This window comes from Pomacea canaliculata, linkage group LG5 (genome assembly GCF_003073045.1).
Source record: "Pomacea canaliculata isolate SZHN2017 linkage group LG5, ASM307304v1, whole genome shotgun sequence".
Classification (NCBI taxonomy): domain Eukaryota; kingdom Metazoa; phylum Mollusca; class Gastropoda; order Architaenioglossa; family Ampullariidae; genus Pomacea; species Pomacea canaliculata.
This window is the reverse complement of record NC_037594.1, coordinates 13,185,734-13,209,322: the sequence shown is the minus strand read 5'-3', so window position 1 is coordinate 13,209,322 and position 23,589 is coordinate 13,185,734. Positions and strand designations below refer to the sequence as shown.

The 23,589-nt window shown below is 40.6% G+C and overlaps 2 protein-coding genes and 1 long non-coding RNA gene across 3 annotated transcripts; 1 reads left to right on the top strand and 2 right to left on the bottom strand.

The window, feature by feature from the left end:
• Positions 1 to 40: 40 nt before the first annotated feature.
• On the bottom strand, positions 41 to 7,292 carry LOC112564451. Its single transcript, XM_025239285.1, has 3 exons — positions 6,876 to 7,292; positions 4,084 to 5,806; positions 41 to 2,520 (listed from the first exon to the last, which is right to left on the bottom strand). Exons 1-3 carry the CDS (start codon positions 7,230 to 7,232, stop codon positions 2,312 to 2,314), a joined length of 2,289 nt encoding a protein of 762 aa, XP_025095070.1. The 5' UTR covers positions 7,233 to 7,292; the 3' UTR covers positions 41 to 2,311.
• Positions 7,293 to 10,533: 3,241 nt separating this feature from the next.
• LOC112564490 lies at positions 10,534 to 12,452 on the bottom strand. The gene is made up of 2 exons (XR_003099229.1): positions 12,091 to 12,452; positions 10,534 to 10,973 (listed from the first exon to the last, which is right to left on the bottom strand). It is a non-coding gene; the product is annotated as an uncharacterized LOC112564490 (long non-coding RNA).
• Positions 12,453 to 12,656: 204 nt separating this feature from the next.
• On the top strand, positions 12,657 to 23,240 carry LOC112564489 (calmodulin-like). Its single transcript, XM_025239339.1, has 3 exons — positions 12,657 to 12,950; positions 21,201 to 21,295; positions 21,864 to 23,240. The coding sequence occupies exons 1-3, from the start codon at positions 12,801 to 12,803 to the stop codon at positions 22,066 to 22,068; spliced, it is 450 nt and encodes a 149-aa protein (XP_025095124.1). The 5' UTR covers positions 12,657 to 12,800; the 3' UTR covers positions 22,069 to 23,240.
• The last annotated feature ends 349 nt before the right edge of the window (positions 23,241 to 23,589 follow it).

The following is a 23,589-nucleotide window of genomic DNA, read 5'->3' as shown; positions in this document are numbered from 1 at the left end:
TAGTACTGTTTGGAAATAAATGAACTCACAGAAAGCCAAGTCTGAAACAGTGGTATGTTTACTCCAATGTAGTAGTTCTCTTAACTAAGGATTTATAGAGAAAACAGAAAAACAATTCATTGAATCTTCTATATTTAAGTGATGATGACAAGTTAAAAAATAATTCATTGCAAATAAACATGAAGTACCAGTTTTGTGGATGCATAAATAACAATGAGCCATCGGAATATTAAAGGGAATGATGAAAAATTGCTCATGACATGTAGACATTTGAGCATCACAGGTAACAAAATATATAAGAAACAATGGCCAATGCCAAAACAGGCCCCATAGAAATGGTGACATTTGACAAGAAAAGGAAACCACAAATTTCAATTAATGATAACTGTAGTTTTAAAAAGTAGTGTCTTTTTAGGCAACAGGAAAGTAGTTGGAAAAAAAAACTTATCAAATGTTGATAGTCCCTTTAGCAAATATCTTTGCCATGGCTAATACAAGACTCACTGGTTTTTCATTACTACTAAGTAATGCGAGAAAGACTATTTATTTCATACCATTAATATTTAAAATGATGCATAACCACAAAGAGAAAATGCTGCTGTCTGAAAATAAATGTTATTTCCAACTTTTAAATATTCTAAATACTAATTTGAAAGCATATTTTTAAATATTAACCTCTACACAAACATTCTTTAAGACTGTAGCTGGCCATAAATTTCACAAAAATGAATGGAAATGTCATGAAAAAGATTTTTAATGAAGGAAATGCACTTTTCATATAAAAGTGTCTCCAATAAATAAAAGCTTAGATCAATTTTAATGCACATGCCATTCCTTTATACAACATATGAAACCTAATTAAAGGTATGCTTTTGAATTAATTTATTTTGTTTCATTTTATTGCAGAGAGAAAAATCCAAACATTAATTTTTCATAGTGAGCTATATGTTGCACTCTTCTCTACTCTGTCCGGACCACACGGCTTCAGTTTAACGAGCTTACTAATTTGATTTTAGTAACTAGCCATCCTTCCCAATACTTTGCAAAAAAAATAAAACTTTCAATGTGTAGATGAGTGCAACGTACTACTACAAGTCTGCTTTGAAGTAGATTAAAAAACAACAACACTACCATTTAATATTCATTGTCTTATCTTCAAAGACTAATCATGATTACATGTTTTACACAATGCCCTTATACAGCCATCAAGACAAGTTCTAAAGCTTTGTTTCTATCAAGCGTTTAACTGGTTCTCTTCTGTCCCCTTGTACACTTGAAGATACATACCTACTACTGCAAAGGGTCATGGAGGAAACTGCAAATTCTACACAGATATAAGAAAGCTGACACATAGGTATTCACTACTTGTGCTTCCAAGTTCAAGCTGTTTTTTGTCATCTCTGCTGCTGTTTAATTTAAAACCAAGACACTTGTTACAGGGAGTGACTCTTTTACTTCTTGCACACTCTAGCAAATAGAAACAAGTTAAATTCTTCATTCCATAATTCTATATAACAAACTGCATGCAGCACCATGATCCCAGCTTTACTATTCCAAACTAAACTGAGCAGGTGCAGGCCGGCAACATGTGTATGGTCAGCACATATCAGACGTTAAATTAAATTTTCTGTTTGGTATTTTTAGGGTATTGCAGTATTGCAGAAAAGATCTAGCCTGCCTCCACTTTCAGGCGATGGTGTGGGGAAGGAAAACAAGAAAATAAGAAAATAAAAAAGGATGTTATCAACATGCAAGGTTTGGAATTTGTTCACATCTAAAATCGCCAGTACATGTGTACTAACTTTGGAATAGTTATTTGGACAGAAAGTTAAAACCAGGTGTACGGTCATTCTAGATGGATACTAACACCTAGCGTTCATATTTAGTAATTTTGGCTGACCGCTAAGCATTAGCATTTAGCTAGTGGAACAATGCATGTGTCCCTAGTCAGAGAAGAAATATATGATAATGCCCAACAATGCATCTTCAAAACAGAATGCAAATGTTCAAGGGATGGATGTAAAATTACTGGTAAAATTATATCTAAGGAGATGAAATTGCTTCTAGCTGGACTGATAAATTCTTAAATAATTGAAAATTCAAAACAATGTGAATAATCAGCAGTCTCAAACACTAACCAATCAAAGAAAGAATAACATTCTCTAAAAAAAAAATAGTTGTGCCATCCTCCATTTAAACTGATATGCCATCGTAATGACCACCCTTGATCACAGAGCATTATATACAAAGTCAAGCTGAGCTAGGACTATTCAATGATGGGACAGAACAAAAATGATGATGCTAAAAACGTTTACATAGCTGTGGCCAGAGCTTTTATTAAATGGAGATAGATCTGAGTACCCATGCTTAGCTCTGGTACCAGTTCTTGCAGATGTTGCTTGAACTCGCTTGTTGCCTCCTGCACATGCTCTCTTTCAGAAGAACTCAGTGATGGTATCTCAGGTCCTAAAAGGATCTGCTGTCTTCGTGTTCTTTCGCTTGTTCTTGCTTGTTCTCGCTCTGTATTAGGGAAAACAAATTTCTTAATTATATAATTTTAGTGGACTTTGTATAATTTATCCCAAATCATGATATATTCAATGTCTTGATTTTCCTTTTGTGCTTAAAAGCATTTAGCACATCATGGATTCCCATCATTAATTGGAACGAAGATCATCCCAAATAGTCAATATTGATAGCACAATACTATGATGCATGAGTTTACCCTAAATATCACATCTGTTTTCACCATAAATAAGGTGACCAGACGTTTCGGGGGCGAAAGCGGGACACGTGCCGATGATGGTGTCGTCACCGTCAAAAAACGCCGAAAATAGTGATTTTTACAGACAACCGGGACATTTGATGGACTTGCCAGAAAGCCAGAAAGCGGGACATTGGGCGTCCCGCCCGATATTCAGGCGGGACAAGAGGTCAAAAGCAGGACTGTCCCGCCTAAAGCGGGACGTCTGGTCACCTTACCATAAATTACCACGTAGAAAAAAATCATAAATTACCATGCAGAAAACTAAGACACATGCCAACAGTGTTCCAAGTCTAGGTTGGAAGATGCATATACAGCCCAAACAGACATTACCTTACCATCCTCTTGCTATCTGTTAAGGAAAAACCACGAACTTGTATTACTGGACTGCTGGCAGATGATTTATTCCAAATAACTACTAAAACGAGCCAGGTTTGTACAAAGCTTCCGGTTTAGCTACATTCATTGTTAAGGCTCGCCAAGACTAACAGCAAAAACTTCGCATGAGGCTAAGCGTTGGTCTTGGCAGACAGACAGCAATCCCCCTATACAAGTCCGTGGTAGAACAGATTTCCATCAATGCTCTCAAAGTTGGCAAACCCAGCTCTCACCCTTACCACACCTAAAATGTATCATTGCATCAACTAGTCCATGATTATGTCACTAGTCCCAATTGTCAGTTTCTGACCAACTGTATGTGCACAGCACCAGCTGAAGCGGAAGACATAGGGCAGGTCAAGACAGATACATTCTGCTGGATAAATGAAAGTTTGTCGGTTTTGTTTCAGATTTGAGCACAATTTTTAAAAAATTGCATTTATCACAAGAATCCTTTAAAGAAAAATGGAAATTGCACACATAGTGAGAAAGGTTTTAGTCAGATTGTTAGCCGTTGATCAGCAGATGACAGTCTTTTAAATAATTAAAAGTGACTAACTTGGTGAACAAATATGTTGAAAAATATGCATTCTGGTAAGCATTCAAAAGAGGGAGCAGCATTATACCATCAGTTTTTGAAGACTAGGTCACAGAATGCATTTATTCAGACACCATGTTGTGTTAGAGCAAGTTTGGTGCAGAACTCTACCTTATAACTTTTGTTTTATTCTAACCTGCTTGGTTTGTTTAAGAAATAATTCTGAACTGCAAGTCACATAACTTATGGTAATATAATGGTATCATTGACTCGGCTTATTACAATGAGTGCCGCACACATGGACCATATATACTTTCATGTCTACCTTCACATGCACAACAAACACAAACACAGAGCTGTATAATTACAAAACAATTTATCAAACAAGAAGTTTGCAACTTACTCTGTCGACAAGCAATAAAGCTTTTGGTGACAAAAAAAATCAGCATTGCCAGCTCCTCACAGCTCTGTGCAGAATACTGATGATGTGTCGATCCTTCCTCGATGTTATCATCTTCATCAGATGGAGATGGTGGTGGTGTCACTGGACTCTTTGGTGGCGAGGCATAAAAGTAGCAATTTGTCAACTCATTCAACGATTCTGGAAATCTGGAGTTCATTCTGATGGCATTAGAGCAGTGGTTCTCCAGCACAAGACACACCAAATAAAAACACAGAAGAGGTGATGAAAGAGTCTGCAATAGCTGCTTCTTTGCCTGCATGCTGGGCAGGTATATATATGTCCTGACCAGGTCAGAGGACAGCTTCCTAGCAGTCGCATGCCTGTCTTCACTGACAAATACAATAAGAGAAAGTAAATTCTGCAAACTTTCTAGAAGCCAGGGACATACTTCCTGGTGACCTAAAACCAACCTGTTTCTATCCTTGTCACACTGGCTATCCTTTGTTTTCTGCTTGATATCTGTGTCTGTGCTTACAGACTGACTATCGAGATGTTCTGTAGTGACCAGGCAACATTCCAACCAGTGGATGATGTGCCTGAAGGTAGCCGTCTGTTCTACAGACAGGCTCTTAAAAGCCAGAGATTTTCGCACACTGCTTTGATCTGGGAGTTTGCAGTTTTTAAGATTAATCCTTAGTCCTTGTAGCATTAGCTGCAGAAATAATGCTGCCTGATGAAATGTTGGTTCTTTTGAGTTACTTTCAGTTCTGGTGTTATTGTTACACTCTGAGGTGTTAACAGATTTCTTTGCAAAATGGGCACTTCTTGCCTGCAGACCTTTTTTCAACACATCCCCTGCTGTTTGTAGTGCAGTCCAGTCTAACAAAACAAGGTCTGGATAGTGATGCCATATTGCTAACACAGACCAATAACTTCGAAAGGCTAGTTCCTCATGCTGAACATCTAACAGTCCACATCTGATGACGTTTTCAACAAGTGCTGATGGAGGTTTGTGAGTGTGAGAAAAATTCTCAAGTAACTCCAGAATTTGTGAAAAGAAGATACTGTCTCCTTGATCTTCAGATGCACATTCTATCATAGAAACCTGAAGGTGTGAAAATCTGTTATTAAGACTGTTTACTTCTGTTTGTAAGGCTGGGTGTCCTAAAAGAAATTTGACCCTTCCATTTTTAACTTGTTTGTCGGCTCTCCTGTCCACACTTTGATTTTCTATATCAAAACTTGGAGCAATGATTGTTTCCACATGAACCGGTGATGATCCAGCTTGAATTTCTGAACTAATTCTGTCTTTCCTTTGTTGCAGTTTTGGGTGAGACCTAATTTCAGTCTTTACACTTTGGCTCTGCTCATTTTCACTATTTTGCAATGATAGAGATGATAATGTATCCATAAAATGCCTGTCTTTTCCTTTATGAATATCATCAGTTTCCATTGCACATGATTTTACTTTACAATGTGTAGTGGCTGTGTGACTGACATTTTTATCACCATCTGACCCCAGTTCAGGCAAGTCAAAATCTTCTTCTTCAGAAGAGATCGTGATAGGAGAACTTGGTGAACCTCTTTTAAAATGCCGAACTGTCTCAGGAAGCCAAAGCTGTTCTTCACGTTCTTTTCGTTTTTTACACCATGTACTCTTCTGCTGTCTATCATTTCTTTTCCGGCTAGATCTTCCATGCCTTTTAGAATCCTTGGTAAATGTCTGTGGAGTAAATACAGTCAGTTGTGGTAACAAAATTAATGCTAAAAATATCTGTTTAAGTTTAAAGTAAAACCAGTAGAGAATTTAAATATATTAATCATGTAACTTTAAGGTATAATAACACTTTATGCACTATAATTACATAAAGTCACACCACTACTTATTTATTCTCTTACCACCACCTTGAAACTTATACCACACAAACCAACACAATTGATGTACACATGCCCAAATGTTTGCACTGAGCTATAGGGTTACTGATCTTTAACTTAGTGCAGGTGATTCTAAAGAACTAACAAATGCATTAAAATCTACATCAATGTAAAAAATATGAAAGGAAGGCATGGAAATGCATAGAATAGTTCAGTGTTATTCCTTTAAATCTAAGTATTACATGCTTTATTTTTTTTAATTTATTTTTTGGCTTTTTTTAAAAAAAGGAGGGTGGTGGTCATGTTGGAATAAATGTTGGCTTTATCATTTAATATACTTTCCAAGTAACATCATTTTTATTGAAAACAAATGTGATGTAATTTTATGTTTATATTTTCTTGTGCTATTATGTATAAAACAGGCTAGATAAAGGATCAATATAATTCCATACACACATTGCATAGTTTGTTCAATTTGGTGGAAATTCATGTCTTTACCATAGTACTTAAGTTCTAAAATTGATTGTACACAATAAAATTTCATTAGAAATTCTTGCTTTTTAATATTTACTTTTACCTTTCCGTATAAACAGTATGCATTCATTGCATGCAGTTTTAATTTGACAGACGGTACCTCTTCGATACCTGCCGGGCTATTGTAAATTTACTGGTGTATACTGTGTACAAGCAGGTTTATACCTGTAAACTCAATGGCCTTTAAATGACCTCTATCCTACTATTTAATTATGAAAATTAAATTACTTTAAATTAATTATCAAATAAAAATATTTAACTATTATTTTTTACAAATATTTATGTCTGATGTTGTTCTCGTGCTGATTAGATTCTGTCCAATAACGGTTTGGCTGTTACGTTAACGTGCACATTTCAGATTGGACGATTGGCTTTGAACTCACTGAATGGTTTCTTCCTCGTGAAGTTAATGTCTTCTCCTGCAGACTTTCCTCTATTGCCCTCTGTAGGTCGAAGTCATTATCATCACCAGAGCACATAGTGGCTCTAGTTTTCAATGTTTCTGTTTCCTGCATGTCATGGCACTCACGCGAATCTCTTGAGATCCTCTTCCTGAGTAATTTTTGACAAACTCTGGATATTCCCGAACAGTCAAACTGCCTTCCGCTGTCAGATGCACATGACGCAATGAATGTTTCGTCATCTTCGAGAGAACTACTATCAGATGACACAATTATTATTCCTGACATAATTAACAGCAAACAAGCATTGAGGTTTTCATCATTTATCTCGTGAAACATGCAGCTCAGCCCTGTGTGTATCAGTTACCCGCCCTTTTTGTTGCCAGTCTAATCGCAGCACCTTCAACAAGTTTCCATTGGCTGATCGACACGTCACATGACTGAGATATGGAGAAGGTAGCTAGCGTCTGCTGTTATCGCATCAAAGTCTTTTACTGCTTCTAGTTCCAAGGCGATCGTATTTCTCGGACACACTGAATCAACAATATTGTAGAACCACTAACAGATTTGAAGCGTGTTGACTGATATGTCATTTGTTAATATTTGAAAGAGCTTGAAATGGAGTATTTAAACTAGATGAGGATATATGCAGCTAGGGTTGATGGTAGGCAAGTTTTGGGTGTTTATATTGTTGTCTATATATGTTTAACAGTTATATAGGTGCAAATTTTAGGTACCTCAGCACAGAGCAAGCTGTCTACTTCCCAAACAATTATAACCAACACGTCAGTCTCTGGTGGCTACGTGGGTGGGCTATAGTCGTACCAGAAACAACACAAAGAATAGATCGAATTTCCACACTGAAATTTTTAATTCAGTTTCGCCCAGCGGCTGGCCTAACTTCTCTCTCTCTTCCAAATTCACAAAGGTTCACACCACTGTCAACCCCCGCTACTTTGTTTCCTTACCCTCGAACATTCTAGACCTCCCTCGCAACAAAGACATATTCTACTTTGTCGCAACAAAGACATTCTACTTTGTACACTACTAGAGTGCTTCACAATATAAGCCAGACTCTCAAAACATTTGTAAAGGATTAAACCAGACAGATATCAGGATGTCGACCGGTGTGCAAGTTCGGGTTCACGTATATATAAGCTCCGAACAGATAAATCAACTCTAGATAGAAGATAGGAGCACGTCCATGGTGGGAGCGTGAAAATAGATGTTTTGACATGCGCTAGTCAAAGGGCGCGTCAACGCCATCATGGATGTGTAATACAAGTTCGTAATGCCACGTACTGCGATGAGAACCAGCATATGGGTCTCGGGGTATAGAGTGCGGTAGACGATCTCTCCGGGCCCCTTGTAACTGTAAATTATTTTCTCAGTATATTCAATTCAATTCAATTTAACTTTATTATCTCACTAGGAGAAATTAAAAGACGTGGTAAAATATAATATAAATAATATGCTTACAATTCGACTGTCAATATCTACATTTCATTCAGTAGCGTAATATAGACCACTGAACCTCCTGTTGCTGTGTTACTATATGAGTGGGTGTGTGTGCACATGTGTGTGTGTATGTCGCCAGAATCTATTCCCTTTCATCTCTCACATAATTCTTCCCTCTAGTGTGCTGGCGTGTCATCATACCTCTAATTGCCCTTGTGGATGAATAAAGTTGTATTGAATTGAATTGAATAGACTGTAAATATTAGTACTTGAACATAGAGTCGTTTACACGTAAGTGGTTAGCAAATGAAGAAAAGTGACAGTAAACTGATTAAAGGATTAAACCTGTATAGTGCTCCGCTCTATAGAAAAAAAAAACCAACATACAGATCGAGGAATATTACATCAACTTTTCTTTAAAAGAAAAAGTAAAGAAAAAGAAGAAGGAAAAAATCCACAGACCAAGGCCGGACCCCCATCACAGCCACGGGCCTGAGTACACCAGACCCATCTGTCCCCTCCTCCCCCATCTCGTCAGGCCTCCATATGCCATCTGGCAAATGACAGATCCGCGGCTCCGCTGCACTTTAGTAGTAAGGACATGAGTTGTTTTGCCAGGGTCAGTGAGGTGACCTAAGTATGAAATGGGTTCTAATTAAGCCTGGGCAAACCTGACGTTCCCAGGCATTTCACTGAAGCGTGAAACAGCGCTGCTATCCAGCATATTATAGTTCCCAGCCAAGTCACAGTCACACGTCCTCGACACCTACAACTCTCGCCATCCTACCTTACCGCCCAAAACGAATGTGCAAACCACCAGACAGTGAGACATACTTAACCTATGATCAGCTTGCCAGTTCATTGTTAATTATTTTATCTATTTATTTTTAATATTCAGTCGAACTTCTGGGACAGTCGACCTTCCGTAAGGCGAAATTCTTCCTAACTTGAATTTTAAACATCAGTTGGTTGGTTTTCCATTAAAGCAATGCATATTCAACTTCCGTAGCTCGACTCGCCCCAGCCAAAAACTTTCACAAATGGAATAATTTTAAGCCGGTCAGCAGGTTGAAACCGTTTGAAAATACGTCGAAAAGTGTAAAATCATTTACTCCTTCCGACCCTGAAGGAGGCAGGAACCATGCTGAATGACATTTGTTCGTTGATCGAGTCGCTGGAAGATGTGCCCATGAACATTTTTGTACTCGCTATCGTCGATCGTTTATTTTAAAGAAAATGAAGAGAAATTGTTGTCAGACGTTCATTACAGACTTGATAGCTGGGAACAATGATGCGTGAGCACATGTAGCAATGACATAGCAATAAAGATAATTCCACGGTGAAAAAAATGTTCTTTTTTCGACGTACTTCCTTAACTCGACTTTTTTCATAGGTTCCTTGAAGCTTCGACTTATAGAAGTTCGACTGTATATCATATATTTCAGACTTCAACATATTAGCAGCAAAAAGCAATGAACAATCGTTTAAATCGTTTAAATTTTTTCATATCAAAAAAGTTATTTTTCTCTTTTTAAAAATTTAGGACTCAATAATTTTTATTGCCCGTGGAAACTTAAAATGGGATCCCATCATCGCTTCAAACGAGCATTATTCGTTTCGAAAGAGTAAAATTCTACTCGTTCGGTTTTCTGTAGTAGAGGATACCGGATGCATTTACAGCTGGTGTTTAGTAATCGTTGCAGCATTATGTTGTACCTAGGATGCAGGTACCCGTCAGCATCACTTTTTACTCCCCTGTCCTGAAGTCGGAAGACATTCCGCACTTACGCATAGGAAAAACTGTCGCAGATTCATCATCTATATTCGCAGTTAAGAAAATATACTTAAGTCTAAGAGTATAATTCCAATATTTGTAGATATATGGATAGTAAACGATCGACCGCCTACAGTACTGGAAGCGAAGAGCAGTGTTAGCGTCTTGAAAAAAATGGACATCAAAGGGAGGCAGCTGGATCATGTCCGTGTTAGCTGCGAAAATAATCGGCTGACAACGATATCGGTTTCTACCATCTGGTGGATGGGCTGTGTATTCAAACTGTGTCATCATTCAGAATTAGTCACAAATCCAGAGGTGATTCACATATTGTTTTGATCCGGTGCTTTTATGATCGAACACTACTAGAAGCTGCCGCAGAAAAGAATATCACAGAAGACTGATTACTAGTGTGCTTTTAGTTTTTATTTTCTAGAGCACCATATCAACAATAGTCACAAATGATATATGGAGGCTGTGTCGTGTGATAACTAGTATAGGGCTATAGTGTTGGTGTCTCACTTCTGTTCCCTCCACGAAACAGGCGGACGCGCTGGTAAGCAGACTGTCAGAAGGTGAAACGGGTGGGGACGTATTTGCGGTGAGGTATGTCGAGACGAAGTAGTCGGCCTCTGGACCGTCGGGTTGACAAAAGGCCAAGAAGTCTCACCCCGTTTATCTCCCCTGGAATCAGTAGACCTGTGAACCGCGGACCATTTATGTCATGACGGACATAGATCAAGGTCAGGTTGGAATGCGAGTGGTAGGTGTCGTTGCAAGGGATCTCTCAGAGAAGGGGAGAGCATCGGTCACCCTACGCCCGTTCATTATAGAAGTCCGCTGCACACCTGAAACAGGATAACAGCGCTACCTGTTATTGCCACCCACAGGACACAGGTAATGAAGAGGAAGCCAGACAGGATGGCGCCGTAGTCGCAGATTGCGTTACTAGTGAGAGGTGTTAAAGAGGGGGTAAAGAGGGGGTATAGTTTGGGCTGGAATATGTCAGAGGGACCACCTGTCCATCAAGTGTTAGCTACGGAGTGATTGGTTGTAGCTAGGTAGCAGAATGGTTGAAGGTAAGACTGAAGTACGTTTGACCAATCGCGAAAGAACATTTGAACATTTGAATGTTCAAAAAATGTTCAAAAAAATGTTCCAATCGCGAAAGAGGATGATCCTCGCAGATGAGGATTTAGTATTGTGATCGGTCAAGACTCGTGGTCTTTCGTGCCGGGTTCTCGAGGAGTAAAGTTGTAGCAGAGGTCTGTTCAAGGCTGTTCAGATTCTCCGCTGTGAGTTGTCTTGGAATCGTGACAGAACAGAAATGTTATAATAAACATTTTATCTACATAAAGCAGTCTAAAAAAGGATTATTTGTAAACCGCCTCTCTGCGGCCCTCGGGGGCAGCTACCTTCCTTTGCCCGCCTCCAACTCCCTTTCCCACCATTAAAAAACAAATGGATCTGGAGTGGGGAATAACATTGGAAGTATAGGAAGATGCTTGCCTTTTGGAAGATGTGTTTGTTGTTTGTTTGTGTTTTATGCCGTGCTAGCAACTATGGCTATATCACGACAAAAAGTAGTTGTAGCTTTAAAGGTTTTGGAATAAAAACTTCCTAATTCTTATAAACATGATATATTTTTGAAGGCCAACATAATAAGTAACCAAAATGTAAAAAAGGTGGGAAAGCATTGAAAGGGGTGTTGAAGCCCAAAAAGGTTACTATCACACCAAAAACAAAACAGACCTATCAGGATATAAAAAAATTTAATTTGATGGTAGAGCCCTATCCTCTTTAAAAAGGAAAAGATTGCCGCCGATGCGATGTACCTAAATAAGGAAAATAAAGATTTTTCTGTAAAAAATTGACAACGAATAGTCTGAAGCTTCGGACAGATAATCAAAAAGTGTAGAACATTAAAATTTTCCCTACACCAGGGACAAACAGGTGGCGGTTCACCTTACGAGGTGTCCTTGCTTGGCATAGGTGTGTCCTACATCCTCCCGTCTCGTAGAGCGGCAAGAAGGTAGGCGGTCGGAAAGGCAGGGAAGGGTGGCATATAACTTGTTTTGGCCCAGAGTGTTCCAGTGGCGTTGCCATAGGGACTGAATGTAGGCCGAAAATAAAGATTTGCAGTCTGATGAAATATGGAAGATGTGTGTGTGGTGGTGTGGACTCCATGCTAACGTAAAGGTTCACATTCTCATTGCCTCCTCAACATCTTCTTGAGGGGGCGGTTGCCCCCCTTGCCCCCCCCCCTTCCTACGCCTCTGCATAAGTGCCGACGCCTAAAATTGCAGCAACCAACAGCTTAGACTGCTACCACACACACACCACCAACTTTCTGTCACGTCAGTCTACACCCTATTTTACCTGTAACTTTATTAACATTGTCAAAACACCTTGTTGAGAGGGTATGTGTGTGTGGGCGGGGGGAAGCTTTCAGCCAGCCTGCCTCATTCTGATCGTCAAACAGGCCCGACGTCGCACACAGCACCACAACTACACCACACCACGCCGACCCAACAGCCACCGCGCGGTGGTCGCCCGCCTGTTCCTCTCTCCAGTCGTCATTACCTCGCCCCGAGCTCACCTCAGTTACACGCTGTGTGCTGTTCCCACGTCTATCTCTCGCAGTCAAACCCCCCTACGCATCCAGTGCAGCCAGCATGTGTTCGAAGGCAACCCAAAACTTCTTGGAAAAGTTGGAGCATGCTTTTAAAGCCTCAGATAAGAGTGGGGATGGAAATCTGACTCCCTTCGAGATGAAAATAATGATGAACGAACTGGGCGCAAACGTAGACGACAAGTTTGTCATAGTAAGTTCACTCTCGTATGGTACTTAAAATCTTATCACTCTTTGTCTCTTCCTGCCTCTAGTTTAAAACATAGTAGTTGCACCATTTATTTATTGCGAATACTGATGACATTGCGTGTGCCTGCGTGTGTGTTATTTCTCTGGATTCTAATACTCATTGGACATGGTGGGCGTGGTTCGGTGTTTGAATAGCTTTAGGAGCAGTCATTCAACACCCGATTTCGTTAGCTTTTACAGTGTCGTGAACAGTTAGCTAGACGTTTTGACTGGTATAATGCTTAGGAAACAGATTAATGTATACAAGTATGCACATAGAATATATCTAATTCATGCATTCTCATGTAATATTAAAAAATAACACATTGCAGATATATATGTATATATATTGTTTTTCATTCATGACGATGATGATCTTACATCTTTGTTTATCTTTGCTGTCGTCATATTCCCATGTTTTTTCCAATAACAATCTGGTACAGATTTCGAAAGTCCTTTGCAATGGTGATGACTGTTAGGATGAAGCGGGTGTTTGTTGTGCCACACCCGCAGTCGCCGGTCCCGCATACCACATCGTTAGCTCGCCTGTGAAGTCATGGTGCAGTCCAAGACAAATTAAGGCGGTCAGCTCCTATATGTATATAGTCTTTCTATCGACATGCATAATGCGCTTTTCACTTATTATGATCTTTACATTTGCAGTCTTTAAAGGTGGTGTAAGCGTTGTGACTATACGGGTTTTGCGGTGGTGACAGTACGTTTAGGGATAACATTATTTTTCAGGTATTTGAAAGCTGTCGACACCGTAGCTGGTGGATGAGAACAATGCTAGGTGGAGTTGGTGACATCTGTTACTCTTACAGTAATATTTGCCGCGATCATGCGTGACGCCAGCCTGGCAGCTGAAATGAGCGGGAGTGATGACTACACCTAGAAAGAATGTAGAGAGCTGTGGGGCATAGCAGGGATAATTCACGCCTACGGTTGCTAGTCAGTTTGCGATGGCTATTGCTCACTATGTAATCGATCTTCATCAGCAAGTGTGTGTGTGTGTACGCGCACGTGCATGTTTGTGTGTGTGTGTGTTCTCGCTGGCCTGCTTCCATTCTTATGCTTATGTTCATGGGTTAAAGTATTGTGGAAACCATGGTACACAGCAGATATAACACAAACTTCGACCATTCCTGTCACGCGCCTTAATCAATAATGCCAGACTCTGGCAGACGGCGCTCGTAGAATAGAAGCCACTTACTGTAGACTAAACTTCATCTCAGGGTCGACATCCACAGGTTACTGCTGGAGTAGCTTTCAGTAGACACTAGTCTCCAGCAGTCGATTTCTGCAGGCAAGAGATGACTATGCCCGCTGCATTAACCATAAGGATCAATCTATCCTTTGCAAATTACCGAGATATGTAATGTCATAATTGTAGCACGAATTTGTGTTTTGTGTGCGTGCCTGCATGTATAATTGTGCCCTCGCGTACTTCCTTTCGTGTAATACGCTGTTGAAAGCAGAGAGAGGGCGAGATAAACCAGCAACTGAGGGAACGGCAGGTTGAAGGTGGTGTTTCTAATGGTGGTGGTGGCTGCGTTGGGTTGTCGCACGATTAGGCGATTCCTGGTTTTGTGAAGGACACTCAGTGCCCCCTTCTGGCAGACATTGCGCCTTGCAGCAGGTCCTTCCCGTCTTCCTCCAACGGACCAACCACACCCCCACACACAAACTGAGAGACATTCTTCCATGTAACCATTCTGGGTCGGAATGTCACGATGATTTATGAAGTCCCTATCACAGTAGGAAGGCTTGCACATTGCTGTCTCTCGTAAAGGTTATGACAACTTTACTTAGTGTCTATTTGCGTCTTTTGTCATAGTCCTCCCCGTACCTTTCCCCCTCCCGTTTGTTTTTATAGCCTTGTTCTAGCGGTGCTGCATCGCACTTTGTTGTCTGTCTCGAACGACTTCACCACAGGCAGGCCTCCCTCCATCGACCCTTCCTTGCTGTCTGTACTGTTGGAGGCTATGCACAGCTCAAGTACAAGCCCACCACCTCTCCTACACTCAGTTTTGGGAGATCCGATCTCCGTAAACAACTTACAAAAAGCGTTCCACATCGTGGGTCGCCCGCCTTTACAAACATCTCGAGTGCTCAGGACCCATAAATTACATTCAAGGTCGGGGTTGACTTCACAGGACTTTCACTATGGTGGATGAAATCTTCAATGTTTGGAGGCTCGAGCACTCTGACTGGCCTCCCAGTAGCTTACTAGTTGACTGTAATATAGGCTTATCGACTGCAATATATGATCACATTTGGTGTCATTGTTTTCCAGGCCCAAGTTTAGTTATTGGAGGGTTTGGCCGGACCTTGTCGCGGCAGCTGCGCCATCCAGGGGCTGCATGTATCTACGCTTTTTGCAAATTTTTTTCCCAGCTTTTTTTTTTCCTCCCCACCGTCCTCCACTCTTTATGTATATTAGACTGGTTCAAACTGTCCAAACGAGTCTGCCAGGCATTTTTTTCAACGATCGGAGCAAACTAACTGCATGTGCAGTTGCCATTCAAATAAGATGGCTTTGAAAAATGTCGGGTTTTTTGAACGATATCAGAAAGAGGAGTGAACGCGAGCGTGGGTAGCGAGCTGTCGCCGGTGCTTGGCGCTTGTGTCGCAGCAGGCTGTTCAACTTTTTTAGCCAGGTTCAGCCTTTGCTTACAGAGTGGAGCAGAGGTCATCCCGTTGCCTGTTGGTTTAATACAGCAACTCTATCTCTTCCTATTTACCTCACCCTCGTTTTCACTCTCCCTCTCCACCCCTTTTTCTCCCATCCCACTCCTACGTGTACATCATCAAAGGTACACCAGCACACTTGCGTACACGCACGCACTCACATTCATACACAGGCGCACACACCAACACACATACACACCAGTCGCTGTGCAAGATGAAGAGCTGTCTATGAATTTGCTTATGAAAGGCCAGTCCTGTGCAGGTGATGTGTGGGAGTGAACGAAGAAACTTCGGTGTGGGTGTGTATAGTGGCTCAGACGTGTGACAGTGTTTTGAGAGCAAAACCAGGACAGGATCCACCTTTTCTTTTCTCTTTTTTCGACTGCCCCACTCTTCTCTTATGCCACCTTCCCCCTCACCCCTTCCCACACGCAGACATCCCTGATAGCAACTGTGACGTACTGAAGTCAGCGAGGCATGTCTGTTGGATATTAAAGCCTGTGCGATATTTTTTTTTAAAAGTAGTCAAGTGGTGATTCATGCGCTTAGTTCAAACATCTTCAAATGTAGGCCACCAATGCACGGTGCAGCAGTGACAGTCTGCCCACAAGGAAGAGTGAGGGGACTGCGGTGGGGGGGGGGAGCGAAAGGAGGGGTCTGGGTTTCTAAGCCTGGGAATCGTTCAACCGTGTGTAACCGGCAGTGACTATACATGACGATTGCTGCTGTGTCAGGTGTACTTGAACACTTTGTAGGTTTGTGTTTTTTTTTTTGCCCTTTCTGACGTTCAAATAAGCCTGTGAACGAGCTGACAGGAGGGCTTTCGAAACACGAAGGCTGACGTTTCTGGGAGCCAGGGAGGTCACAGGATGACCCAGCACAAGGTTACAGCGTTGAAAGCTTAATGCTGTTCAAAGGATCGCAAATTAAGACCGCCTGTCGAATGTCATATAAACACTTTTACTAGCATTCATAAGCAACTGACGCGAGGCATTACTGTTTATGGTATGAAAAAAGAACAAGCATAAAAAAGAAAACAAAAGTATGGAGAAATTTAAATCACTTTCTATCTTTTCGCGCATGCGCAGGTGAGTTATTTGTGGGCGACGGGTTGAGGTTGGTGGGTGGACAGGCTGATAGGTTGACAACACGTGAGGCACTCTCACTCTCTCCTTTCAAGTAAGGCTGAAAATTTGATCCACTTTGCCGTCAGACAGCCCACGCTTGCGGGTCCTTCCCTCACTCACAAACCACCCACCCATCCGTTCCCGCGAGAGGTAACGAGGACATTTCACATCTCACTTCACCAGTGGATGCCAGAGTGTTGGCAGAGGAGGTGGTATGTTTGTGGAAAGGGGTGGGGGTAGTCTGTAAGTGGACTCAAACCTTGCTCCGCTTCATGTAACAGAAATACAGTGATACCTCGGTTCTCGAACATAATTCGTTCCGGGAGGACGGTCGAGAACCAAATTGTTCGAGAACCGAAGCAATGAACCCATAGGAAAATAATGGAAACTGGATTAATTCGTTCCAAGCCCAGAAAATGCTATTTACTGGCCCTAATTTGTATATAATATGTAGAAAAACATGAGTCTCAACAAGAAATAAGAAATAAAAGTGTATTTATTAAAACAAAAAAAATAAATAAAATGTACTGTACAGTACAGTAAATTTGTTTCATTTACTGTACCTGTACCAAAGTTTTATGGCAGGAGGGAATGAATGTGGAGGGAGGAGGGAAGGGGATGGTTATGTATTGAAGGGGAGTCCCTCTTCAATAAAAACAGAGGGTAACGCTCTTCGAGTGTTTCTGTTCTCTGTATCTTTTGCTGAGGAGAATGATTTGTCAAAAAATTTTTGCTTTTGTCATTAAAAATGTTAACTGCTCTATTTGCTACCACTTTATCAGGGTGATGTTGTTCAAAAATTTGCGATTTCTGCCCATTTCATGACTCTCTCCACAAAAACGTGACTCTCTCTCTCTGCACTCACACTGATGACGCAAGCAAGGCGCGCTGGGCTGAATCAGAGATCTGTAGGTCCCTACAGATCTCTGGCTGAATGAACGCCATTCGGCTCAACTCGGCTCATCTCGGACTTCGTTTCGATGTTCAAATATTTGTTCGGATTCCAAGACAAAATTTCTCGAATTTCCTGGTCGAATACGATTTGGTCGAAAACCAAGGCGTTCGAGAACCGAGGTATCACTGTATATAATTTTATAAAATCCTCTCATAAAGATGAAAATACAAAATTAAATGTTAAAATAAAATAAAATTTTGATCAAAGAAGATTTCTTCAAGTTGATCTGTTGGCTTTAAGCACATTTATCTGAGATGATAAAGTAACTTTTGGTTACGAAATAATAGCATTTAAACATTTTATAAACGCTTACAAAGGGTTCTCGACGTAAACGTTTATAAAATGTTTAAATGCTGTCTGGGTATATACTGCCTCTGTGCACAACATTCTACACCAATTACTCTTGTTTCGCATGGCAGGTTCTTCTTTATTTAAAAATGTATGAGCTGAATAATGGGTTGAAGCTGTCGACCCAAAACACGAGCCAAAAAAAAAAAAAAAAATCGTGCATCCATAAACCCCTGACGAAACGGAAAGAGACTGACATCTGTGAAAAACGGAATGGAAGGCAGAGAGTGCGGTACAACACGAACATAAAAAGCAAACTAAGGTCCAACTATTAGAACGCTCTTTTGGATTTTCTTGAAAAGTAATTGCCAGAGGAATACACACCATAGTTAAAGGAAATGTTAATAAGCAAACAAAGTAAATAAAAAGAACCAGCTAATGTTGGATAATCACAGTTTCAGTGTGTGTGAGAGAGAGACCTTTAATGTCATCTGGTTGCAGCAAAACTGCTATCTGGAATGGTTAAAATGACCGAATGCACATCTCTGTCTCATCTCACACCCGCTGATAATACATGCAATAAAAATAGCCATCGATGTATAATATTGGCGGGGCTGCCAGATACCCTTGACCAGCAGACATCGATTGACGGGCCTGGTCCTGTGCCAGCTGCGTAGCCATGGGTTCCTCCATACAGAACAAACAATGCAAACAATGATTATTAGGCCAGCCATGATACTCGCCGCGTGATGTATAATATTCATGCACATTACACGTGCTATGTGCGGCCGTAGGTGCACCTGCACGTGGGTGGAAGTACAGGTGGGAGAAGAGTCTAAACTGAATGATATTAAATAGACAGGTTGCTAAATCTTCACTTTATTTTGCTTTCCCGGGACTAATTGCTGAGCCAGACACCTGTGGACACAACAGGTTCATATCTCGGAGAACGTGATGTAGATTCCTGCAAACGTACCCATCGGTCCATTAACCCCCTTCCCCAGCTTTTTTCAATTCCTTTGCTTTCACATAAGATCAAACTACTTTTGAATTGTTGACATGAATAGGGTCTTTAGCCTCTTCAGCTATCTTAATTGACTATGCCTTTCTCGTCGTTGAACAGACCCTTTTCATGAAGCGGTGCCGGTCTTTCAGCATACATCGTACTTTCATCACCAAAATGTCTGAATTTTCCTGCGCTGCGACATTCCTTTCGGGGATGACTGGAGGTGAGGTGGAGGGGAAGACTGAACGCAACCTTCCAAGATGCCTTGTCACCAATCTTCCCTTCATGGTGAAGAAACGAAAAACTCGAGGTCCTACAACGCATTTGATCCGATTAAGTTTGCATGATCTCTATACTGTTAGACAAAGGCATTGTATCTGAGCTATTATAGTCTGTGCTCTTGAGCCACAAGCTTGTTCAAATAAACAGCCCGATGTTTACTGAGGACCAGTCACGTGGTGCCTGCCTCTGACATTCACCCCTTGCTTCGTGTTCTTTTGCGCCTTTTGCTCGTTTCCCCCTCCCCACTGTCCTGTCACCTGGGACTTTCCTTTTTTGTGATGTTTATTTACGGTCAAGAGCAGACCGACCCCGACATACTCGTAAACAGGCCGTTGTTCACGGTATGCTCTGACTAATGTGCAAGTCCTACACGCGCCTCCTTAAAAAACAAAAACAAACAACCTAAAATAACAGCAAGAAATGTACCTTGCACTGTTCATGATGGGTGTCAAAAGTGTATGCGAAAGTTAAAGTTAAGAAGTCGATATGCGTTGACTTTGATAGTATATAATTATATGTGTATATATATTGACTTTGCTTACACACTGCAGATGGGGGACGACTTCGACAAAAACGAATATTAAGGTTCACTTCAAACTTTCTGCTCTACAGAAGTGACACAAACTGACTCAAAGACAAATAAGGTTTGACCACTTCTATCCGCAAGCCAAAGATAGGCGTCTGTATGTTTATAGATATTTATATAGGTAGAAAAATGTAAAAAGAGAAAGCTACAGGTTAGGACATCTGGGCACTAAACATTATTGACAGCCACAAGGCAAGAAGCAACAGTCAGTGTAATATCGAGGCTCTAGTGCAGGGGTGGGCAATTAATTTTCCCAAGGGGCCGCATGAGAAATTGGGATGGTTTTAGAGGGCCGGACTAATATAGTTAACTCAGTTTTGCCCAATACTGTATATATATACTGGCGGGCGGGCCAGCGGGCGGGCCGGATCCGGCCCGCGGGCCGGCGTTTGCCCAGGTCTGCTCTAGTGTATGGGGATGCCAAATAAAGAGACTCACCCTACACAGGACCTCACAAATTTTTGACTGATCAGTCATTTACAACTTAGATTATAATTTTGTCACAAGACAACGATATAGGTATAAATATTATGAACGACTTAATTCACTTAAGTGTTCCGAAATTTTAATTTCTTTTTAAAGAAAACTAACATGTATCCTATCAATACTCCTAAGCCATTAAGCTTTTTTGTTCATTATTTGTAGTTAACATTTGCCCGGCATTGAATTGATTCTTGTGACTTTGAAGTGTGAGTTGTCTTGGGTCGCCAGGTAAGGGCGAGGCCTGCTGAAAGAAATCAGTGGAGCCAGTAGTACAGCACTAGCTTGTTGTCACTGTAGTAAGAACCAAAACCTTCGTCTGGAGACACTTTCTGTACGTCACACCTGTACACAGGGCTGCCGGGAGTTTTCTCCAGGTACTCCGGTTTCCTTCCTCATCATCATCCTTTTCCTTCCCGAGGTCGCCTTTAGGTAGAAGCATTACTCAACCAGCCAACAACTAAACAAGACATGATGATGTTGGATCCTCATTTAAGTCGATTAAGGCGGAGGGTATCCTCACCCTAACAAAAGAAGAAAATATAAAATGGATCGAGCGCAGCCTGCCGCTTTCTAGTACACAGGATTTACGTTGGGTAGTTTAAAATTTTAAAATCATAGTAGCTTGAACGCACTTTTCAATAATATGCATGATATATAAGCTGTTTTGTTTGTTACTTATTATGCAGTAATTGTGGCTTCCTCATTCTCTATACTGGTTTGTAGAAGAGTATCTTCAGTCACGCCTGCAATGAGATTTAAGAAGTTATTCAATTTTCCTCAACATTTTCTGTCTGTAGAACCTCTGTATGGAACTGGATACAGACCAAGACCGATTAGTATCCTTCCAGGAGATGAAAACCGCGTTGTTAAAGAAGGACCCAAAGGAAATTCAGTACGTGATCATTCCTTTTCTTTGCCATGCATTGGGTAATCTCTTCAAGTCTTGACCAAGAAAACTAATCACAATTTTTGTCCAAATAAAGATAAACAGCGGACGCTGTGCTATCAGGTTAATGATAAGTTTGTTTTGATTCTATTATTTCTTTTATACATTCTTTATTCCTTGCATATATAACGCAAATATTATTAATTTGAATCTAAAGAACCACCAATCGATTTGACATTTCGACCACACCCATGACCCGCTTGCCGCGAATATTAAGTGACCTATAGTTTTGACATAGTTTGATGCAAATATCAATTAGCAACTTCTATCATTGATGATCGAATTAACTGGTGGGTGGTCGAGTCGGTAAATAGTCAATTCGACTTGCCCCCGGGCTCAATACGTTTATTCAGCATGAGTGTAATTGCAGTGATGCTGCACAATATAATTCATTTGTATGTGATTTGTGTTAGTGTTCACACTAGACATTTCGCGAAGCCCTTTTCTATAAAGAAGAAATTACTGGTCTATTTCACTAAATACCAATAATGACACGGTATTTATGTTGATATAGGCGAGCGGAGTTGGAGAACACCTTTAGGAAGATGGACAAAGACGGCAGCGGTCGCCTCAGCAGGGAGGAGGTCAAACAACAGTGCATTGCAATGGGCATCAAAATGAGCGATGAAGGTCTCGAAAATCTTATAAAGAAAGCGGACAAGAATAATGACGGCAACATCGACATCGACGAGTTCATGCTCGCATGGCAGGGAGCATAAATCATCCGCCAACTGCCGCAGCCATTTTAAAATTTGCTTATTCTGCAGATTGTGCGAGCTTTTGTCTCTCATTTCTTTTGATGCATTATGTTCACTTGCTTTCAGGTCCCTCTTTTATCCGAAGCACCTGTGTATCAAACGATTACGCTTTCGCCGGAGTCAGAGGAACAAAAAGTGTGAACTGAAACATGAAACATTCCACTAACTAAAGCTCCGAGCAGCGGCTGGTTTCATGGCGCACTATCTTGCTGTTTTTTTCACACATAACGGCGAAATATTAACAGGTTTGAATTAAATTTGCTGCTATAAAACCATCATAATTTTTTCAAGCAAATTTTATACATGTTCTAGTACATTCCAGACTGTAATAGCGCCGACAGATATAATGTATTCGAGGTGGACCAGCTGCTACCAGCCGTTAACTTTCCAATGGCATGTATACCATACTCACTCCCGAAACATTTGACATTTGCAGTTAACAAGAAGACACGAAGGCAGACGTAATGACAGATATGCAGTCACTTAGATTTTTCATGGCTTCTTTTTATATGTTTATTTAGTGCTTGCCATGTATACCAAACCTGTCAATAGTGCTAAGCTTTCTTGGCTTGTTGTAGTACTGAAGATAAAAAAATATTAGAATCATATCTTCAATGGCCTTTGTAAAATTTGCATAAATACAATTAGCTATAAATATATAAGTATCAGCGCTAATCATGAATTAATTGCATTTACTGTTAAAAAATCCTACTGCTCACAAAAAATCGGAAACAATATCATGATGCTCATGCTTATTAAGACGAAAAAAATCTTTATCGTCAGTATTACAAACATCTATATGGTTTTTCTTGTAATTTGCAATGAGAGTGAAAAGCAGTAAAACATTTCACAGTATTTTTTAGTTTTCATTGGATAGAATAATAAAACTAGAGCTCAACTCTATGACAGCTGAAGATTTTATTCAAAAGCCATTTTGTTGTCTTAACTATCCATCGATGTAGCACGCAAACCACACTGTTATCGTTGTTTTCGTTCGGTTGCCATTGTCTAATCAGCTTCATTTGTGTATTCTCGAACGCTGATTTGGGGGAGGGGTGTTAACCGAAAAGCCTTTACAGTTTATCCTCACGTTTTCTCTCAGAATGTTGAAATAAAGGAATTATTATTGCTAATTGTTTTTTTTTAAAATTGGTGTCATGTAAGCGTATGCACATCGAGGTCCTGTGTGTGTGGTTCAACAGGATGGATCGAGTAAACATATGAGGAGGTTGATTCGACCACAGCCAAAAATCGATTCGACTTCTGCCTGATTAGGTCACCGAAGATAGAAATTCATAGCCAAGTTAATCATTACCAGAGAGAGATCATCAGCATTCAGTGACACTCTAAAGATCCACAGACAGAAGCGAGAACGATCAACATGCGCAGACCAACCAAAAACAAATTAGAGAATAATTAAACAGTCTTAAAAATAAAATAGCAGCAACTACCAAAAGTGCAGGCATATATAATCTTGGTGAT

Excerpts from the sequence above, each read along its gene's own strand:
- LOC112564451 (XM_025239285.1), bottom strand. The coding sequence starts at position 7,232 with ATGTTTCACGAGATAAATGATGAAAACCTCAATGCTTGTTTGCTGTTA. Across the intron at positions 5,807-6,875 it reads CACGAGGAAGAAACCATTCA|ACATTTACCAAGGATTCTAA; the intron begins GTGAGTTCAAAG and ends TTTACTCCACAG. Across the intron at positions 2,521-4,083 it reads CTTTATTGCTTGTCGACAGA|AGCGAGAACAAGCAAGAACA; the intron begins GTAAGTTGCAAA and ends TCCCTAATACAG.
- LOC112564489 (XM_025239339.1), top strand. The coding sequence starts at position 12,801 with ATGTGTTCGAAGGCAACCCAAAACTTCTTGGAAAAGTTGGAGCATGCT. Across the intron at positions 12,951-21,200 it reads TAGACGACAAGTTTGTCATA|AACCTCTGTATGGAACTGGA; the intron begins GTAAGTTCACTC and ends TTCTGTCTGTAG. Across the intron at positions 21,296-21,863 it reads AAGGACCCAAAGGAAATTCA|GCGAGCGGAGTTGGAGAACA; the intron begins GTACGTGATCAT and ends ATGTTGATATAG.